The 19218-nt window shown below is 38.7% G+C and overlaps 1 protein-coding gene across 2 annotated transcripts in view; it reads left to right on the forward strand.

Annotated features, from left to right (window-relative positions):
- The window catches only part of DNAJC15 (DnaJ heat shock protein family (Hsp40) member C15), a 65621-nt gene extending 47913 nt beyond the window's left edge, over window positions 1-17708 (forward strand). Inside the window, exons 6-7 of one of the 2 annotated variants that reach the window (XR_010937067.1) lie at window positions 14685-14820; window positions 17480-17708. Coding sequence is in view for 1 of the 2 variants with exons in the window: in XM_067713751.1 (XP_067569852.1) it covers window positions 17480-17550 (71 nt within the window). In the remaining variant the exon portion in view is untranslated. The remainder of the gene's footprint in view (window positions 1-14684; window positions 14821-17479) is intronic. The other variant, XM_067713751.1, reaches the window with a different exon arrangement.
- Window positions 17709-19218: the final 1510 nt, after the last annotated feature.

The following is a 19218-nucleotide window of genomic DNA, read 5'->3' on the forward strand; positions in this document are numbered from 1 at the left end:
CTCTGAGGCTGAGCTATTTTTTTTTAACTGGCCAGGTTTTAAATGTAGATTTATCTTACAGAAAGACAATTATTATAACTTTAACTACCCTACAGCTGCTTGAGAGAGAAAGCCCATATGTTTATTACTGTTTCTGCTCTAAAATAACAGATGGCAGAAGGTTACACTGTATTTCAGAAGTCAGAAGTGGGGGAGTAGGGGGCAGAGAGTAAAGGGTTTCTTGGATTCTTACAGACTTTCAGTTTTCTAATTATTTTGAAAAAAATTAAAAACAAATTTTGGATTTCTACCCATTCTGACTCCAAAATCAGGCATTCTTTTTCAGCTTTCTCAATTACTGTAAAAATTCTTTTCACTAAATATCATCTCCTTTGGTTTTTGCACTTGCTATTCTTTAGTGTGAATAAACAAAAGAATAAACTTTGAAAAGAGGTTTTGCTTAAAATTTCTAAACAGCTTCAACAGTTACTAAAAGATCCATTCAACTAATTTACTTTGCACTGTGGGCTTTTAGAGTAATTGACTCAGAAAGAAATGTTTAAATGGTTCTGATGAACCTAGGGGCAGGACAGGAATAAAGACACAGACATAGAGAATGGATTTGAGGATGCGGGGAGGGGGAAGGGTAAGCTGGGACGAAGTGAGAGAGTGGTATGGACATACATACACTACCAAATGTAAAATAGATAGCTAGTGGGAAGCAGCCACATAGCACAGGGAGATCAGCTCGGTGCTTTGTGATCACCTAGAGGGGTGTGATGGGGAGGGTGGGAGGGACATGAGGGAGGAGATATGGGGACGTTGTAGAGCAATTATATTCCAATAAAGATATTAAAGAAAGGAAGGGAGGGAGGGAGGGAATAAAATATTAAAGAAAGGTAGGAAGGGAGGAAGGAAGGAAGGAAGGGAGGGAGGGAGGGAGGAGTTTATCAAGTGTATGCCCTTCTCTCGTTGATTGCGGTGGGATCAAGCACTAATGTATTTCAGATGATTGACAAGTTGTTGATTGTGTCTACTGGCAAGGAAGTGAGCTCTATAATGTGTCTAAAAGAATATATATTTTTAGATACCTTTAGTAAAATATAGAAAATGTTTATGTTATGAGCCAGTAGTGTTTAAAGAATTACTTGATTTATTCTGAGATTGTATATTTATCAGAATTGGGGTTGTTGGCTGTCCTTAGTGTGCTTACTAGTATCCTCTAGTCTGGCCTTGCATTGGTGGCAGAGTGGGAGGGAATGGATCCGGAAGTAGGAGCCAGCATTCTTCTTCTTCATCTTCTGCCTTCTAGCTAGCAGCATGGCCTTGAACACTCCCCTAACCTCTCCAAATGTCAATGTTATCATCTACAAAATGAAAGGATTTATTTCTAAAGCTTTTTTTGGATATATGATATAATGTAATACTTTTATATACCTATTCAATTAATTAAGAACCCGTACCTTATATTTCTATTCGGATCACATTTTTAACCTAAGAAAGATGCTTTTAATCAACAGTTGTCAACAACAAATGTGACAGCTGTAGACATCTTGTCCATATAATTGCTCATTCACCCAAAATTTTATAATATTTGGAGTTTCAGAGAGTTCATAGACTTCTTAAAACCCATCCATATACTCATAGTTAAGAACTCCTGCTCTAGTACAAGTATGATGATTTAAGGAATATTGCAACTACTTGAGGGAAAAAAATTCATGTTTGATGGAGTTGGGAGATGATAGCTCATAAATCTGGAAATTATCTCTTGAGAAGGAAGGTTGTTTTGTTTTGCTTCATTTTTAATGGGAAGAAGATAATGGATTTTGTTATTTATTTTCACAATGGTTTATATTTTCTGATTTCTAACTCTACAGTAGTTACATTTAGATAAGGGTATTCCTCACCTGGTACAATCTGTCTCTATAAGAAGATAATAGATTTTAAATGAAAGTATCTGTCCTTGCAGAGAAAAAGCCAGGAATGTTTGGGGAAGTATGAGAACGGGCAGCTCTCAGTTTTGCCTGCTCTTCTTACAATTCTTTACCATATTTGCTTGGCCAGGTCACCACTGAGTGTTACTTATAGGTGGTTGCAAACACTTGACTCCTCCACCCAGTGCTTCTGAAGTTCATGCATATTCTTTCTCTCACCACCCCACCCCCACGTGGCTTTTCTCTTGGTTTTGCTACCAGCTGGTAAAACAAAGCGAGAACTTCAAATGTGTGATCAAGATGACTTGTTACATATTTCATTACTAGCTTGTGCAAAGAAAGTGACACCAGAAAATTAGGTGTGGGAGATAACTGGAAATAAATTTTTTGTAACCAGTTTTAAATGAGCATTCAGATGTGCTTTGGTAAAAGTAAATTTTGAAAAACAAACAAAAAGTAAATTTTGCCTTTTCTTTTAGTGAGATAAAAGGTTAATGCAGTAAAAATGTCTCAGCTCTTTGATCTAATGCTTTTAGAATATCTTTTAGCTTGTATTTTTTTTAAAGTACTGGAGAAAACGATTAGTTATGAAGTTAGTAGTTTGATATTAATGCCTAATGAAAATAGGAAGACAGACTAGGTAAGTTTGAAAAACTGTAGAACCTCAGAGATCTCTCATAGACTGTCTAATCCAGTGCTTCTCAAAATGTAGTTTGCCTGTTCATACCAGGCCAGTTTGTTACCTGTGTGCAACAAATCAAAAACTGAAATCAAAAGTAAGCATTCAGGGCTTCCCTGGTGGCGCAGTGGTTGAGAGTCCGCCTGCCGATGCAGGGGACGCGGGTTCGTGCCCCGGTCTGGGAAGATCCCACATGCCGCGGAGCAACTGGGCCCGTGAACCGCTGAGCCTGCGCGTCCGAAGCCTGTGCTCCGCAACGGGAGAGGCCACAGCAGTGAGAGGCCCGCGTACCGCAAAAAAGCATTCAGAAATCTTTATAGCCATTTGACATTGCTGTGACATCCAAGAAAATTTTTTAAAAAGTGCTTCACCATAGTTTGAGGACACTGGTCTAATCAATGCTGCCTACTTAATCTTTCTGCTCCATCCTGGGAAAAATGCCCTGTTAGCTTTCCTTAAAGATATTTCGTGATGGAGAGCTTCCTGCTTTGCAAAGCAGTGCTCTGATAGGCAGCGGTAACTACTAAAAAGTTCTTCCTTACACTTAGCTGAAATCTGCCTGCGGCAGCACATTCTCAGTCTTTTTTCCATGTATGTCCCCTTTCAATAAACATATAATGCTCTCTCTTCTTTAATAGTATTTAAATCAAAATTAAATTAAATATTGGGATTAAAAGCAAGTCAAAGTAATTATACTGTTAAATGGGTTTTCCTTAATTACCCTTATTGTAAAAGAAGCCAAATTTGACATGAAGCCCTGGTAATAATATATTACAACTTATTACAATATATTGCATTTAAAATATGTATTTCAAACATTTAGAAAAAGGAAGATATGATCACTAAGAGTCAACATGGAATCACTAAGAAAAAGTGATGCCTAATTAGCTCAATTTCCTTTTTTGGTAGATGTACTAGACTATTATTTGTTTTAGAGGGCTCATCTTTCACTTCCCTTCATTTCAACATTTTAATTAGATTTAAGACTTTGTATAAGGTAATTTCGTTTTTCTCACATATTAATTTTCCTTGATAAGTGGTGAGATGTTTAAAAGTAAAGAACATGGCTTATTTATCTTTAGAACCTATGTGTTTGACATTTAATAAATTCTAATTTTTTTCATGAGTGAATGAATAAGCAAATCAATAAAAAGAAGGCATACAAATAAAATGTACAGGTAAAATAGTGTTGTGAAAATGAATATATAATGATCATATCAAAATTTTAAAAGACTTATTAGCTTGATGTGAAATGACCTGAAACTATTCTTTTTATTCATTCAGAAATTATTTATTCAACTTCTACAAGGTGTCAGAACATTGTGCTAATAAATCTTGGGATTTAAACTGTAAAACAGAGTGGGGTTTCCCTGGTGGTGCAGTGGTTAAGAATCCGCCTGCCAATTCAGGGGTCACAGGTTTGAGCCCTGGCCCAGGGAGATCCCACATGCTGTGGAGCAACTAAGCTCGTGTGCCACAACTACTGAGCCTGCGCTCTAGAGCCCATGAGCCACAACTACTGAGCCTGTGTACCACAACTACTGAAGCCCACACGCCTAGAGCCCGTGCTCCTCAACAAGAGAAGCCACCGCAATGAGAAGCCTGTGCACCACAATGAAAACCCAATAGAGCCAAAAATAAATAAAAATAAAATAAATAGATTTTAAAAAAACCCAAAAACTGTAAAACAGGGCAACTAAATCCTTGTCCTCGTGGAACATACATTCTAGTGGAGGGACAGACAAAAAACAATTAAACCTATTTCAAATTGCAGTAAGTGCAATAAAGGGCACAATGGCCTGAGATTATAGAATACGGGAAAGAGGCAACTTTACATGGGATGATTGGGGAGGCCTCTCTGAGGAGCTCTAAGGGATGAAAAGAAGCTAGCCATGTGAAGAGTGGTTGGAAAGTTAAGGAACTAGCATGTTCCTAGGAGGAAAGAACTTATTGTGCTTAAGGGAGAAAACTAGTGTGATAGGGGTGTAATAAGCAAGGGGAGAAGCTGCATGAGATGAAGTGGTGCCCAGAGTTTGAAAACAGTATGCTTTATGGTTGTGAAACACTGTAGGTTTTGTATAATATTAATATTCCGTACGATGTCACAGAAAAACCCAAACGACCCAATATTTGGGTCATTTTTGGCCAACCCAATATTTGAACTTTATTCTAAATAGAGTGGGAAGTTACTGTCAGGTTTTAAGCAGTAGAGTGATGTAATTTGATTTCCTTTTTTTAAAGAGATTATGTTTCTCCTCAATCTCTTTTTATTTTTAGGTTCTCTTTGTATTGAAGTAGAAAATACAGGCAGCAAAGTTCACATCATAATATATATCTAAATAAATTTTTACAAACATACTCATATAAACAGCCCCCAGATCAAGGACGAAAACATCACCATACCCCTGAAAAGCGTGGGGGTACTTTCAAGACCCCTTTCAGTCTACCGCAGCCTTAAAAGGAGCCACTATCTTGATGTATATGTCACAGGTTAGCTTCTCTCTTGAATGTCGAGTCATTTGCATCTGGCTGCTTTGGGTCAACATTATCTTTGTGCGATTCATCCATATTGTAATGTGGAGCAGTCATTTGTTCATTCTCATTGATGTATAGCAGCCTTAGCAAGGCGTGCACTGTGGACCCCCAGGGGTTCCTAATACTCCTCTAGGAACTTATTTTCTCCCTTTTCAGGCCTTCTTTGGGTATACAAGGTAATTATTTTTTTGAATGCCATGTATTTTGTATGAAAGCAACAGTTTTCAGACTTTTTCGTCTCAGACCAAAAAGTGTGTTGGTGGAAATGATCAACTAGAGAAATCAATGAATTAGAAGAGATTAAATTTAAATTCAACAGGGGTAAATGTAATGTTCTTTTAGGTCCCCAAAATCAATTGTGTAAATATAGGGCAGAGACTTGGCAGTGTTACACATGAAAAAGAGCCATGGGGGTATATTTGATCTTAAAGGCTATAAGATTCAACGGTATAAAAGCCGCTAGAAATAAGCCAGTGCATTCTTAAGCTGCATTAAAGGGCACACAGTATCTGTATTATGAGACTGAATATTACCACAATCTTCTGTACTTGTCACTCACTTTTTCAACTAATATTTATTACCCAGCTATACTGAGCTGAAGTTAGATCTTGTCCAGAATTTTGTGTCCCTTTCTGGATGCTAGGTTTTGGAAGACATGGACAAACTAAGTAGTATTCAGAGGAAACCAAACAGGATGTTGAGGAGCTGGAAGCAGTGTCATATGAGTAGTCATTCATTCATTCAACAAAACAGAATATAGCAGAAGTAACATTGTATGAATTCTGAGTCTAGGCCTCAAGAAGCTTTGCAGCTTCAGCCGTTATCCTCTTAGAACCTGGAGACTACCATGTGAAGAAGACCAGGTTGGTCTATGCCTCCTGAAGGATAAAAGACCAAGTTGAGAGTAAGGACTAGCCATCCCAGGTGAAGTCCCAGTGAGGCCACCCTGTACCATCCAGCCCTGGCTCCCCTGACCCAGCTCAGGGGAACTGCCCAGCTAATCCATGGAATAGTGAGGGAAAAAAAACATTGTTGTTGTTAGCCACTAAGTTTTGGGAGTAGTTAGGCAGAAAAGGCTAGTATGAAAAACGTCACATGATATAATAAGAGCTTTTAGAAAAATAAAGCAGAGTGGGGGAGGGGTAGAGATCAGCAGCTGGAGAGGAGGCAGTTGCAGTATTACTTGTATCATCTTAAAATTCTCTGTAAGGGGATAATATTTGAGCAAAGACCTGAGGGAGTAGGAAGTCATGCAAAAATCTTAAGAAGAGTATTTTAGGCAGAAGGAACATCAAGTGCAAAGGTCTTGGAATGAGAACATACTGTGTATTTCTGGAATTGTAAGGAGATTGGCTAGAGTGTAGTGAGAAGGAGAAAAGTGGTAGGAAATATGATTGGAGAGAACATCCAGGGCCAGATGATGACGTAGCTGGAGAGCTAATGCTAAGAACTTTGGCTTTTACCTTCAAGTGTAATGGGAATGATATATCTGATTTACAATATGGGAAAGTCTGCTTTGGCAGCTGTGGAGAAAAGATAGCTATAGGATGTCAAGAGTGGAAGCAAGGAAGTTAGTACAGAAAATTGTTACCAAAGAAAGAATGATATTGATTTACACTATGGGTTTCGTAACGAAGGAGGTAAAGAATGGTCCAGTTCAGGATATATTTTGAAGATAAAGCCAACAAAGCTCATGGATTGGAGGTAGTAAAAATGAAGAAGGGTAACTCCTAGGTTTTTGGGTGAAGCAATAATGAATAAGAAACCTTGCTATCGTGAGAAAATTGGAGGACTTCTATGCAATATCTAATACTTAAAATGTTGCATGAATATGTGAAGTCTCTCTTCTGTGCCTTTATGGAGGCAGAATTATGTTCACTTAGAAGAAACTATGAACAGTGAAGATTGGACCTCTATAAGGAAGACTGTGCTTGTAGTTGGAGCTATCCTAGTTCCCCTTCATGAGATATCAGTCAACTAGTAATTACAAGTAGCTACTGGGAGCTAGGCACTGTTCTAGGCACTGGAGCTACAGCAGTGGAAAAAGTGACGTTCAAGCAAAGCAGTAAAGGTAACCTGAGATTGAGAACTGTTGGAGGACAGTTTGTTGGTGATGTAATAGGAGGTATTCATGTATTGTGTAACAGGTAAGAACCCTTTAAGACTCTTCCAACCCTAGGTTTCTGTGATTCTCTATAAGGATCTGATAAACTGAATCAGACTCAAAGTATTCTTCAGAGCCTTCTGTCTGTTTTAAAACAGCTATATTGAGATATAATTCATGTACCATATGTACCATATGATTCATCCATTTAAAGTGTACAATTCAGTAGTTTTTGGTATATTTACAGATGTGTACCACCATTACCACAGTCAATTTGAGAACATTTTCATCACCTCAGAAGGAAACTCTATCATCCTTTAGCTCCACCCGCACCCCATCTCCCAATTCTCAGTTCTGTTCCGTTGATCTGTATGTTTGTCTTTGGTGCCAGTACCACACTGTCTTGATAACCTTTGCCTTGTAATAAGTTTTAATTTTTTTTTTTTTTTGCGGTACGCGGGCTTCTCACTGTTGTGGCCTCTCCCATAGCGGAGCACAGGCTCCAGACGCGCAGGCTCAGGGGCCATGGCTCACGGGCCCAGCCGCTCTGCGGCATGTGGGATCTTCCCGGACTGGGGCACGAACCCGTGTCCGCTGCATCGGCAGGCGGACTCCCAACCACTGCACCACCAGGGAAGCCCAAGTTTTAATTTTTTGAAGTGTGACTCCTCTTACTTTATTCTTTTTTATAGGATTGTTTTGGCTATTCTGGGTCCCTTGCAATTTCATGTGAATTTTAGAATCAGCCTGTCAGTTTTTACAAATAAGTCAACTGGAATTCTCATAGAGATTGTGTTGAATCTGTAAGTCAGCTTAGGGAGTATTGCCATCTTAACGTTAAACCTACTGATCCATGGACGTGGAATGTTTTTCCATTTATTTAGATCTTCTTTAATTTCTTTCACCAATATTTTGTAGTTCTAAAGTGTTTTATTCTTTTTGATACTGTTGTGAATAGAATTATTTTCCTTTTTTTATTATATTTTATTTATTTATTTTTGACTGCATTGGGTCTTCGTTGTTGCACGCGGGCTTTCTCTAGTTGTACCGAGTGGGGGCTACCCTCTGTTGCGGTGCTCGGGCTTCTCGTTGTGGTGGCTTCTCTTGTTGCGGAGCATGGGCTCTAGGCACGCAGGCTTCAGTAGTTGTGGCTCTCAGGCTCAGTAGTTGTGGCTTGAGGGCTGTAGAGCGCCGGCTCAGTAGTTGTGGCTCGCGGGCTCTAGAGTGCGGGCTCATTAGTTGTGGCTCGCGGGCTTAGTTGCTCCGTGGCATGTAGGATCTTCCCAGACCAGGGCTCGAACCCAGTCCCCTGCACCGGCAGGTGGATTCTAAACCTCTGGGCCACCAAGGAAGTCCCTAGAATTATTTTCTTAATTTCATTTTTGAATTATTCATTGTGAATGTATAGGAATATCATTGATTTTTATATATTGATCTTATATCCTTCAACCTTACTGAACTTGTTTATTCCAGTAGTTTTTTTGGTAAGTTCATTAGGGTTTTCTATATATAAAACTATGTCATCTATGAATAGAGTTTGCTTTACTTCTTCCTTTCCAATCTGGATACAATTTATTTCTTTTCCTTACCTAATTTCCCTGAATAGAAGCTCAGTACAATGTTGAGAAGAAGTTGTAAGCAGGGACATTCTTGGTTCTGATCTTATGGAAAAGCACCCAATCTTTCCCCCATTAAGTGGGGTATTAGCTGTGGGTTTTTCATAGATGCCCTTTGTCAGGTTAAGAAGTTACTTTCTAAGTTTGTCGAGTGTTTCTGTCAAATGCTTTTTCTGCACATATTCAGGTTATTATGTGATTTTTGTTTTTTGCTTTTTATTCTGTTGATGTAGTGGGTTACATTAATTGATTTTCGGCTGTTAAACCAATCTTTCATCCCTGGGATAAATCCCACTTGGTCGTGGTGTACAAAATTTTTTTAGTATGTTGCTGGATTCAGTTTGCTAGTATTTTGTTGAGTTTTTTGCATTCACATTCATAAGAAATATTGATCTATAGTTTTCTTGTGATGTCTTTGTTTGGTTTGTTATCAAGATAATATGGGCCTTGTAAAATGAGTTAGGAAGCATTCCCTCCCCTTCTATAAACCATCTAGACCTGGGTTTTCTTTGCATAGTTTTTTTTTTTTTTTGCTGTACGCGGGCCTCTCACTGTTGTGGCCTCTCCCGTTGTGGAGCACAGGCTCCGGACGCGCAGGCTCAGCGGCCATGGCTCACGGGCCCAGCTGCTCCGCGGCATGTGGGATCTTCCCAGACCGGGGCACGAACCCGCATCCCCTGCATCGGCAGGCGGACTCTCAACCACTGCGCCACAAGGGAAGCCCTTTGCATAGTTTTTTGATTACTGATTCAGTCTCTTCACTTGTAATAGATCTATTCAGATTGTCCATTTTTTCTTGAGACAGTTTCAGTGATTTGTGTCTTTTGAGGAATTTGTCTAATTTTATATATGTTTTCTAATTTGTTGAAATAGTTATTTATAGTACTCCTTTATAATTATTTTTATTTCTGCAAGGTATGATAGTAATATCCTCTCTTTGATTTCTGATTCTAGTAATTTGAATCTGTTTTCTTTTTTTCTTGGTCAGACAAGCTAAAGGTTTGTTTTGCTGATCAACAAGCTAAGGACTTCTTTTCAAAGAACCATCTTTTGGGCTGGTTGATTTTCCCTGTTGTTTTTCTATTCTCTCTTTCATGAATTTTTGTTTTAATTTTTATTATTTCCTTTCTTCTTCCTGCTTTAGGTTTAGTTTGCTCTTCTCTTTCCAGTGTCTTAAGGTTGAAGTTTAGGTTATTGATTTGAGATCTTTTTTTCTTTTCTTTTTTATTTAATTTAATTTATTCATTCATTCATTCATTCATTTATTTTGGCTGAGTCAGGTCTTAGTTGAGGCAGGCAGGATCTTCGTTGCGGCATGTGGGGTCTTTTGTTGTGGTGCGCAGGCTCTTCATTGCAGCACATGGGCTTCTCTCTAGTTGTGGCATGCGGGTTTTCTCTCTCTAGTTGTGGTGCACAGGCTCCAGGGCTCATGGGCTCTGTAGTTGTGGTGCGTGGGCTCCAGAGCATGTGGGCTCTAGTTTTGCAGCGCGAGAGCTCAGTAGTTGTGGCGTGCAGCTTAGCTGCCCTGTGGCATGTGGGAACCTAGTTCCCAGACCAGGGATCAAAGTCACATCCCCTGCATCAGAAGGCAGATTCTTTGCCACTGGACCACCAGCGAAGTCCCTAGATCTTTTTTCTTTTTTAACCCAGGAACTTAAAACTATAATTGCTCTCTAAGCACTACTTAAGCTATGGCCTGTAAGTATTTATTTCCCAAATTTGTCCTTGCTATTGATTTCTAATTTCATTCAATTGTGGTTGGAGAACATAATGTATTGTTTCTATCCTTTTAATTTATTGAGGTTTGTTTTATGGCCTATCATACGGTTTCTCCTAGAAAATGTTCCATGTGCACTTGAGAAGAATGTATATTCTGTTGTTGAGTGAAGTGTTCTGTAAATATCTGTTAGGTCTAGTTGGTTTTAAGTGTTGTCCAAGTCTTCTACTTCCTTGTTGATCTTCTGTCTAGTTGTTCTATCCATTATTGAAAGTGGGGCATTAATTCTTATTGTTGAATTGTCTGTTTCTCTGTTCATTTTTCTTCGTTTTCGTTTCGTATATTTTGGTGCTCTGTCGTTAAGAGCATATATATTTATAGGAACACTTTTTTGTTTTAAAGTCTATTTTGTCTCATGAGTATAGCCATTCTAGTTTGTCTGTGGTTGGTGTTTCATGATACCTCTTTTTCCATCCTTTTGCTTTCAGTCTATTTGTGCTTTTGAATCTAAAGTCTGTCTCCTGTAAACAGCCTTTAGTTGGATCATGTTTTTTTAATCCAACCTGACAACCTAATGACAGGTTGGATTGTTTATTCCGTTCACATGCAATTTTATTATTGATATAGTTGGATTTATGTCTGCATTTGTTTTTTAAAAAATATTTATTTATTTGCTGCATTGGGTGTTTGTTGCTGTGTGTGGGCTTTCTCTAGTTGCAGTGAGCAGGGGCTACTCTTCATTGCGATGTGTGGGCTTCTCATTGCGGTGGCTACTCTTGCTGCGGAGCATGGGCTCTAGGTGCATGGGCTTCGGTAGTTGTGGTGCGCGAGCTTAGTAGTTGTGGCACACAGGCTCTAGAGTGCAGGCTCAGTAGTTGTGGTTCACGGGCTTAGTTGCCCTGCGGCATGTGGGATCTTCCCAGACCAGGGCTTGAACCTGTGTCCCCTGCATTGGCAGGCAGATTCTTAACCACTGTGCCACCAGGGAAGTCCCTGCATTTGCTTTTTGTTTTCCATGTCATGTCTTTTTTACCCCTCGTTAGTCTTCCTTTATTGCTTTCTTTTGCACTGAATATTTTCTAATGTAGTATTTTGATTTTATTATTTCATTATTCTTGAGGGTTTTTAAAAGTGATTGCTCTAGGGTTTACCATATACATCTTAATTTCTCAGAATCAGCTTCAGATTTATACTAGCTTAATTCTTATAATATATATGGAAATATTACTTCTATATAGCTCTATTCCCATTTTCCCCCTTTTGTGGTATTATTGTTATACACATAACATCTACTAATGTTACAAGCTGAACAGTACATTGTTAGAATCATTACTGTCTGCTGTTATTTTCTTAATCTATAACAGCTTTGCTCCTATACACCTTTGTGCTATTACTAGCATGTGTATTATGCATGTATTATATTTCTGTGTTACAGACCAAACAGTACATTTTATGCATATTTTTTTACAGTTACCTTTTCAATCAGTTAAGAGAAGAAAGCAAATAGGCATTTATATTGTCTTTTATAATTACACAGTTACATTTACTAGTGCTCTTTGTATATGTAAATTCAGATTACCATCTGAGGTCACTTTCTTTCAGCCTAAATAATTTCCTTTAGTATTTCTTCTAAAGTGGATCGGTTAACAATAAATTCTTTCAGTTTTTGATTATCTAGGATAGTGTTTATTTCACCTTCATTTCTGAATAACAGCTTTGCTGAATGTATGGCATTCTTGGTCAACAGTTTTTTCTTTGAGGACTTTATGTTATACCACTGTCTTCCTGGCCTCCATTGTTTTTCTGCTAAGTTAGCTTTTTATGTTATTGGGTTCCTTTATAAGTGTCACACTGTCTTTCTCTTGCTACTGTTAAAAGATAAACTGAGGCATATTAAAAACTTTAAGAGTTCGTTTGAGCAAAAATTCATTTGAATTGGGCAGCACCAATCCGAAAGTGGTTAGGAGCCCTCTAGTGGAAAGGTTTTTATAGAGAAGAGGCCGAACCAAACCAAGAAAATTATTTGGCTGTAGCGTAAGCATTTGCTTTACTTGGAAAAGTCTAGTTGGCTGTTTGTGATTCGTTGTACTCAGGTTTTAATTTCTTAATGTGGAGAGATTTATAGCCTTAGGTTTTAGTTTGATTATGTAGTCTACTAAGGCATTAAAGCCACCTCAGTCTAATGGCCTCATTTTTTAATTAATTTAATGCTGCCTTCCATATTCTCTCCTTGTCTTTGACTTTTAGCATTTCTTAATGATGTGTGTTTTAGGCCTTATTAAGTTTATCCTACTTGGAGTTTGTTGAGCTTCTTGGATGTGTAGGTTATTGTTTTTCAATAAACTTGGGAAATTTTTAGCCAGCATATCCTTAAAGGTTGTTTTTTCTCCTTTCCTCTCCTGGTGCTCCCATTTCATGTATTTTTATGGATTTTATGATGTCCCACATTTCTCTGAGGCTCTGGTTTTTTCTCCTTCTTTCCTTTTTCTCTCTGATCTTTGGTTTGCATAATCGCAATCATTGTATCTTCAAGTTTGCTCATTCTGTCTTACGCCAGTTCAAATCTACTCTTGAGCCCCTCTAGTGATTTCTTTTTTTAATTTTAGTTCTGTGAATGTATAATGGCTACTTTGGAAACTTTTTCCATAAATCCAGCATTTGGTCCCTCTCAGAGATAGTTTCTGTTGCTACTTTTTTCATGATGTGTGTATGGGTCATACTGTCATACTTTCCTGTTCCTTTACATGCCCCGAAATATTTTGTTGGAAACTGAATATTTTAGATTATGTATTATAGCAGCTCTGGGTATTGGTTTGCCACCCCCCACCCCCCAGGCCAGCTTGTTATTATTATTTGTTTATTAACTGGCTGGGTGGTTTTAGTGAAGTAGCCAGAGGTCTTCTCAGCTTGCCTATCCTGGTGTGAAACCACCATGCCTTGTGGGCTGGGAAAAGAGCTGTTGAGGTCCCAGTATTTATTCTAAGGGAGCCGTGTCCACGGTAGAGCCTCTGTTCCACTTTCCTGTGGCTGAGCCTCAGCACCAGGCAACTGGGAGTAGGAAGAGAAATACGAAGGTCCGTCCTGCTCCTCCCAGAAAGAAAGCCCTCTGTCCGGGAGCTGGGGAGAGATGGAGGCCTGTGTTTCTGCTAGAGCAGTCCAGCATGGAGTCTCTGCCTTGCTGAGCTGGGAGGGGAATAGGAGGGAGCCGTTTACCACAGATTCCTACTGACTTCTCATAGATCTTCTCTAGTAGATTTTTCTTTTTTCTTTTTGTTTTTAAGATCGTTTCTAGAGGTTACAAATGGTTGGGGGTTATTATATAGTTTTCACCAGTTTCACTGGGGAGCAGATCACTGGAACTTCTCTGAAGTTCGGAGAAGTCAATCTCCTATGTGCTTCAATGTGATTTTAACATCTTTCTTTTAAGAAGGGTGGGTGGCTTTTAAGAACCCTTCAGATCAGCAGATGGCAATACTTCTTACTTCTGTCTTACAGACTTGGGATGTAGACATTCATAAGTTTTAACGAGAGTTAAGGAATATATGGATCTGCATAAGGAAGACCCAAGGAAAAAAGGAACTTATATATTCTTAATCCTCACATTGGTGTACTTTCTTTGAAACTCACATTAGTAATAAGTTATACAGGCATACCTCAAAGATACTAGGTTCAGTTCCAGACCACTCCAATACAGCAAATATTGCAATAAAGCAAGTCACACAAATATTTTGGTTTCCCAGTACATACAAAAGTTATGTTTACACTATACTGTTGTTCGTTAAGTGTGAAATAGCATTATATTTAAAAAACAATGTATGTTCATACCATAATTAAAAAATAAACCTGTTGTAAAAATGGCACTGATAAGACTTACTTGACACAGTGTTGCTGCAAACCTTCAATTTGTAAAAGACTCAGTATGTACAAAGTGCAATAAAACAAAGCATGAGAAAACAAGGTATGCCTGTACCTAACTTTGTAACAATTGTTAGTTGTAGAATATTTGCTTATTTTCTCTTGTGCTGGTTAGGATTGTTCTACCCAGATGTTTTGCAGATATTTATTTTTAAAGCACCCACTCGTAACACACTTGTTTATCCTGTTTTCTGTCTCTCTGAAGTGATTTTACTTTTCTGAAACTGGTACTTGATGCAAGAAAATAAGGGAATAGTGATTCACCACTTCCTTCTCCCCATCAAGGACACGTCTCCACTCCCTTCTGTGTACTCAGAGCTGTGCTGATAATACAGAGAGATGTAAGACATGATTGCTCTTCAACGTATTTATTATGTAATGAGTAGATAGACATATACTTTAAAAGTAAACCACAAGGCATGATTTCAATCTTCCTAAGAAGGAAGAGGACCTGGGATGGGGTTACCGGCTTGAAGAAAGTAGAAAAGGTTTATAACAACCAAATGTTTAACATGGTAGGAATTGAATAAGCAAAGAAGTTTGTACAGAGAGTGAGAGACAGTGTGGTGTGGTAACCTTCCTGGGAATCCTGACTCCACCTCATTTTACCTCTGTGGCTAGTGTTGGGCAAGTAACTGAACTTTTTTGTGATTCAGTTCTCTTTATGTAATGAAAATAAGAATTGAGCAACTACAAAGGATAGTTGGAGGAACCAAATGAAATACTATATTAGAATAATGCCTAGTTACTATGCTCATCACAGTGGTTTTGATCATGGGTTTGCTGAGCCCCAGTTATTTTTGGACAGTATGAGTCGATAGTGTCATCAAACTTCATTGAGGTCAATGTATATCCAGTGTTAGTTTTTTGATAATTTTTTTTTATTAATTAATTTATTATTTTTTTATTTTTGGCTACGTTGGGTCTTCGTTGCTATGTGCGGGCTTTCTCTAGTTGCGGTGAGCGAGGGCTACTCTTCATTGTGGTGCGGTGGCTTCTCTTGCTGCGGAGCACAGGCTCTAGGTGCGTGGGCTTCAGTAGTTGTGGCAGGTGGGCTCAGTAGTTGTGTCTCATGGGCTCTAGATAGAGCACAGGCTTCAGTAGTTGTGGCACACAGGCTCTAGAGCACAGGCTCAGTAATTGTGGCTCACAGGCCCAGTTGCTCCACGGCATGTGGGCTCTTCCCAGACCAGGGCTCGAACCAGTGTCCCCTGCATTGGCAGGCAGATTCTCAACCACTGCGCCACCAGGGAAGCCCAGAGGATGAGTATTCTAATTAAATGCAATCCAGATGATTCCCCCAAGAAACCTGAGCAGGATCGAAAGATTCAAAACTGTATTGTTTCCATTAAATAAAGGATATGTATCCTATATATTTTATATTAGTCAAGATTCAGTGCCAGAAACCAGAGGTTTTAAGCAGGAGAGCATTTAGTGCAGGGAATGAATGGTTACAAATTGTTGGAAGGTCTAAAGGAGTACATTTTAGACTTGGCTTACAAGAATGGCTCCCCTAGTAATTACAGAGCTGCGCTGTCAGGGCAGCTACTCATTGACTACCTCATGGCCTGCCACTAGAACTGTAAGGAAAGCACAGCTGCGGCCATCACTACACCATGATTTCACCTGCTAGCAGCAGTAACAAAGAGGCCCAGCAAGAAAACCTTTCTCTTCAGCCTTTCAAATCTCACAAGACTGCCTCTCATTGATAGATCCTAATTTGAATCAAACACTACTTGAAGAGAATATAGGAATCGTAGTTTTAGGCTTAGGGCCTTTTCCAAGTTTTAGGAAGGTAGAATGAGTGCCGAACCCAAAGTTTCTGCCATGCACATAATTGAGAAGTCCAGTGTCCCTCTCATTAAAAGAGGGTGAAGGGTAATTCAATGTTTTTCTGAATAAACTGTCAATTTTTTTCCTCTGACATTGCCATCAATAAATATAATGTTTAATGAGACTTTCGATCTTCCATGCCTTTGATTTTTTTTCTTTCTGCTAAATGAGCATGTTATGGCCAGTGATTTAAATATCCAGAATTCATATCAATCAACTAAAGGTTATGTTTGAGTTCAATTAATATTTTGGTAGTTGTTGAGGATATACAGGATGCCTGGCATTACATTGGTAACTCTCAAAATTTAACCAGCTTGTTACCAAGATTGACATTACCTAATTCTGAGATCATTTTCAAAGATAATCCTGAAGTCAGTTTATTTCAGAGTCAAGTGCATATGGAAACTTGCATCAATTTCATTTGTAATTCTTATTGTATATTCAAGGGCACTCTGTGATATAATCCGTAAGTGTTTATAGCGATTCAGATCTTGATGTGAAAATGTCAGTGATATCTTCAAGGGTAAAAAACTAAATATAGCTCCTTCAGCATTGCCCTTATGCTGTTCTGTTTCCCTGCTTTCTTCCCCCCCACCCCCTTTTTTTTTCTTCTTTTTCCTTTTTAAAATGGGTGGTATGATATCAGTAAAAGGCCTGGATAAAGTCAGGACAATATACACACCAGTGCTATCTAGATGTTTTTGGTTTGTTGTGCACTACTGAGGTCTTATGTTTTCAACAGCTATAGATCATTTGTACTCAAGGGGAGAAAAAAAATGAAAACAAACACAAAGGGACTGGTGAACTGTAATATGATTGTTAGTTCTAGTGTTAAGCAATGAAAGTGTTCAGGACTAGAAGTTAGAAGGCATATGATGCTTAAATAGCTTTAACGTGACAGTTTTGGGGCCAGTATTTTTGTATGTCAAAAAGCGTCTGTTTGTGATTTATAAAGATTCTGAATTTGAAATTCACCTCAGTTTTCCTCTTGCTCTTTGCATTAGCAGTAATTCATTGTGAAGAACTCTAAAAAAGAACTGACAGTTTTATTTTAGGGCACAGTGACTCTAAGTCTGTACTCCATAAGTACTATATTTCATTTGAGACTTTAAAAACTGTCAATAATGAAGTGTGTTTTAATCCATTTACTTTTCTTTGTCCTCTCAGGTGGATCTCCTTACTTAGCAACCAAAATTAATGAAGCAAAAGACTTGCTAGAAGCAGCCACCAAACATTGATTGATGCTCAAGGACCACTCTGAAGGAGAAAAAGGGGGACCTTATAAAAAACGTCCTGCAAGTTAATCTAAATCATGACCTTCATAATTTTCATACATGTAGTGACCACAATTATTTCTTCCACTACTAAGCTATATAATAATAAAAGAGGAACAATCCATCTTTGTTTTATCTTTCAGAGGAACAGGTTAAAATTCAATCACTGATCTTTCCCCCTTATTTTCTTCCTCTCTCTGATAGTCATACATTTTAAGACTTCTGTTAGTTCCGAATTCCTCCCACCCACCCCCAATCCCCCGTACAAGTATAATCATTGGTAATATAATTGGAATTTGTGAGCGATGGGTAGAAAGTTTCTTGCTGCTTATACTTACGCTCATGTTGTCCCTTGTTTCCTCAGAGGAATTTAGTACTCTGCCTATGTAAGGTGCTTTAAATATTTTGAGACCAAACACTGACTGCCATCCCGGGGAAGTGATTTGAAAGTTGATTGAATTTACTAAATGGTGTTTTGTAAAGCAGTGGTTAGGAGAGAACTCTGCTCTCCCTGAGACCCTATAGCTGAAGCATGGGAACTTGGAGAGCGACTAAAATGATCAAAGGTTTACAAAATGAGCCCTGTGAGGAAAGTCTGAAAAGAGCTGGGAGAAGTCTGAGGGATTTGTATTTAATTATAGTCTTCTGGTACTGTATATTTATTCAATTATTCATTCTACAAATATTTATTAACCACTGTAACGTGCGAGGCACTGTAAGGTTCCTTGAGAGTTACAGGTGTGAACCAGTCATGGGTCGTGACCCAAAGGGACTTACAGTTAGGGAAAAGATAAACCACACAAATACTATTTGAGAGGCAATGCTAAAGAAGTTCAGAAAAAGAAAACAATATTTTAAATTGAGCATCAGGGGGAGCTTCATAGAATCACGAGTAGCATAGACCTTGGCTTTAAAAACAGTGAGATATACCATATGATTGGTGACTCTTTTGTTTCCCCTGAGATCAGTCACAATTAGCAGAAATAGGATGTATTAGTTAGTTTGATTAGAGTGCAGGGTTTCTCCAAAGCAGGGGATGAACACATGGTCTGGAACTCCTGGCCCTGAAATGTACAGCATGTTAAATTATTTTCTCAAAACAGCCCCTGGTCATCATCACTTTACTATTCTAAAAGTGAGAAAAGAGACTCAGAGGCAGAATACCAGCATTATTTTCTAGTACTCCTTCACAACCCTGGGTTCATCCCAGATAAGCTGAACTATTGTATTTCATCTATCTTAAAATGCTTTCTTAATATTCTAGACACATTTTTCAATTTATGACATCCTGTAGTGGGGGAGTTTTCTTTTTCTTTTTTTTTTCTTAACATCTTTACTGGAGTATAATTGCTTTACAATGGTGTGTTAGTTTCTGCTTTATAACAAAGTGAATCAGCTATACATATATCCCCATATCTCCTCCCTCTTGCATCTCCCTCCCTCCCACCCACCCCATGCCTGTGGTCACAAAGCACCGAGCTGATCTCCCTGTGCTATGTGGCTGCTCCCCACTAGCTATCTGTTTTACACTTGATAGTGTATATTTGTCCATGCCAATCTCTCACTTCGTCCCAGCTTACCCTTCCCCCCCTCCCCGTGTCCTCAAGTCCATTTTCTACGTCTGTGGCTTTA

The sequence above is a fragment of the Pseudorca crassidens genome, chromosome 18 (assembly GCF_039906515.1).
Source record: "Pseudorca crassidens isolate mPseCra1 chromosome 18, mPseCra1.hap1, whole genome shotgun sequence".
NCBI classification, from domain to species: domain Eukaryota; kingdom Metazoa; phylum Chordata; class Mammalia; order Artiodactyla; family Delphinidae; genus Pseudorca; species Pseudorca crassidens.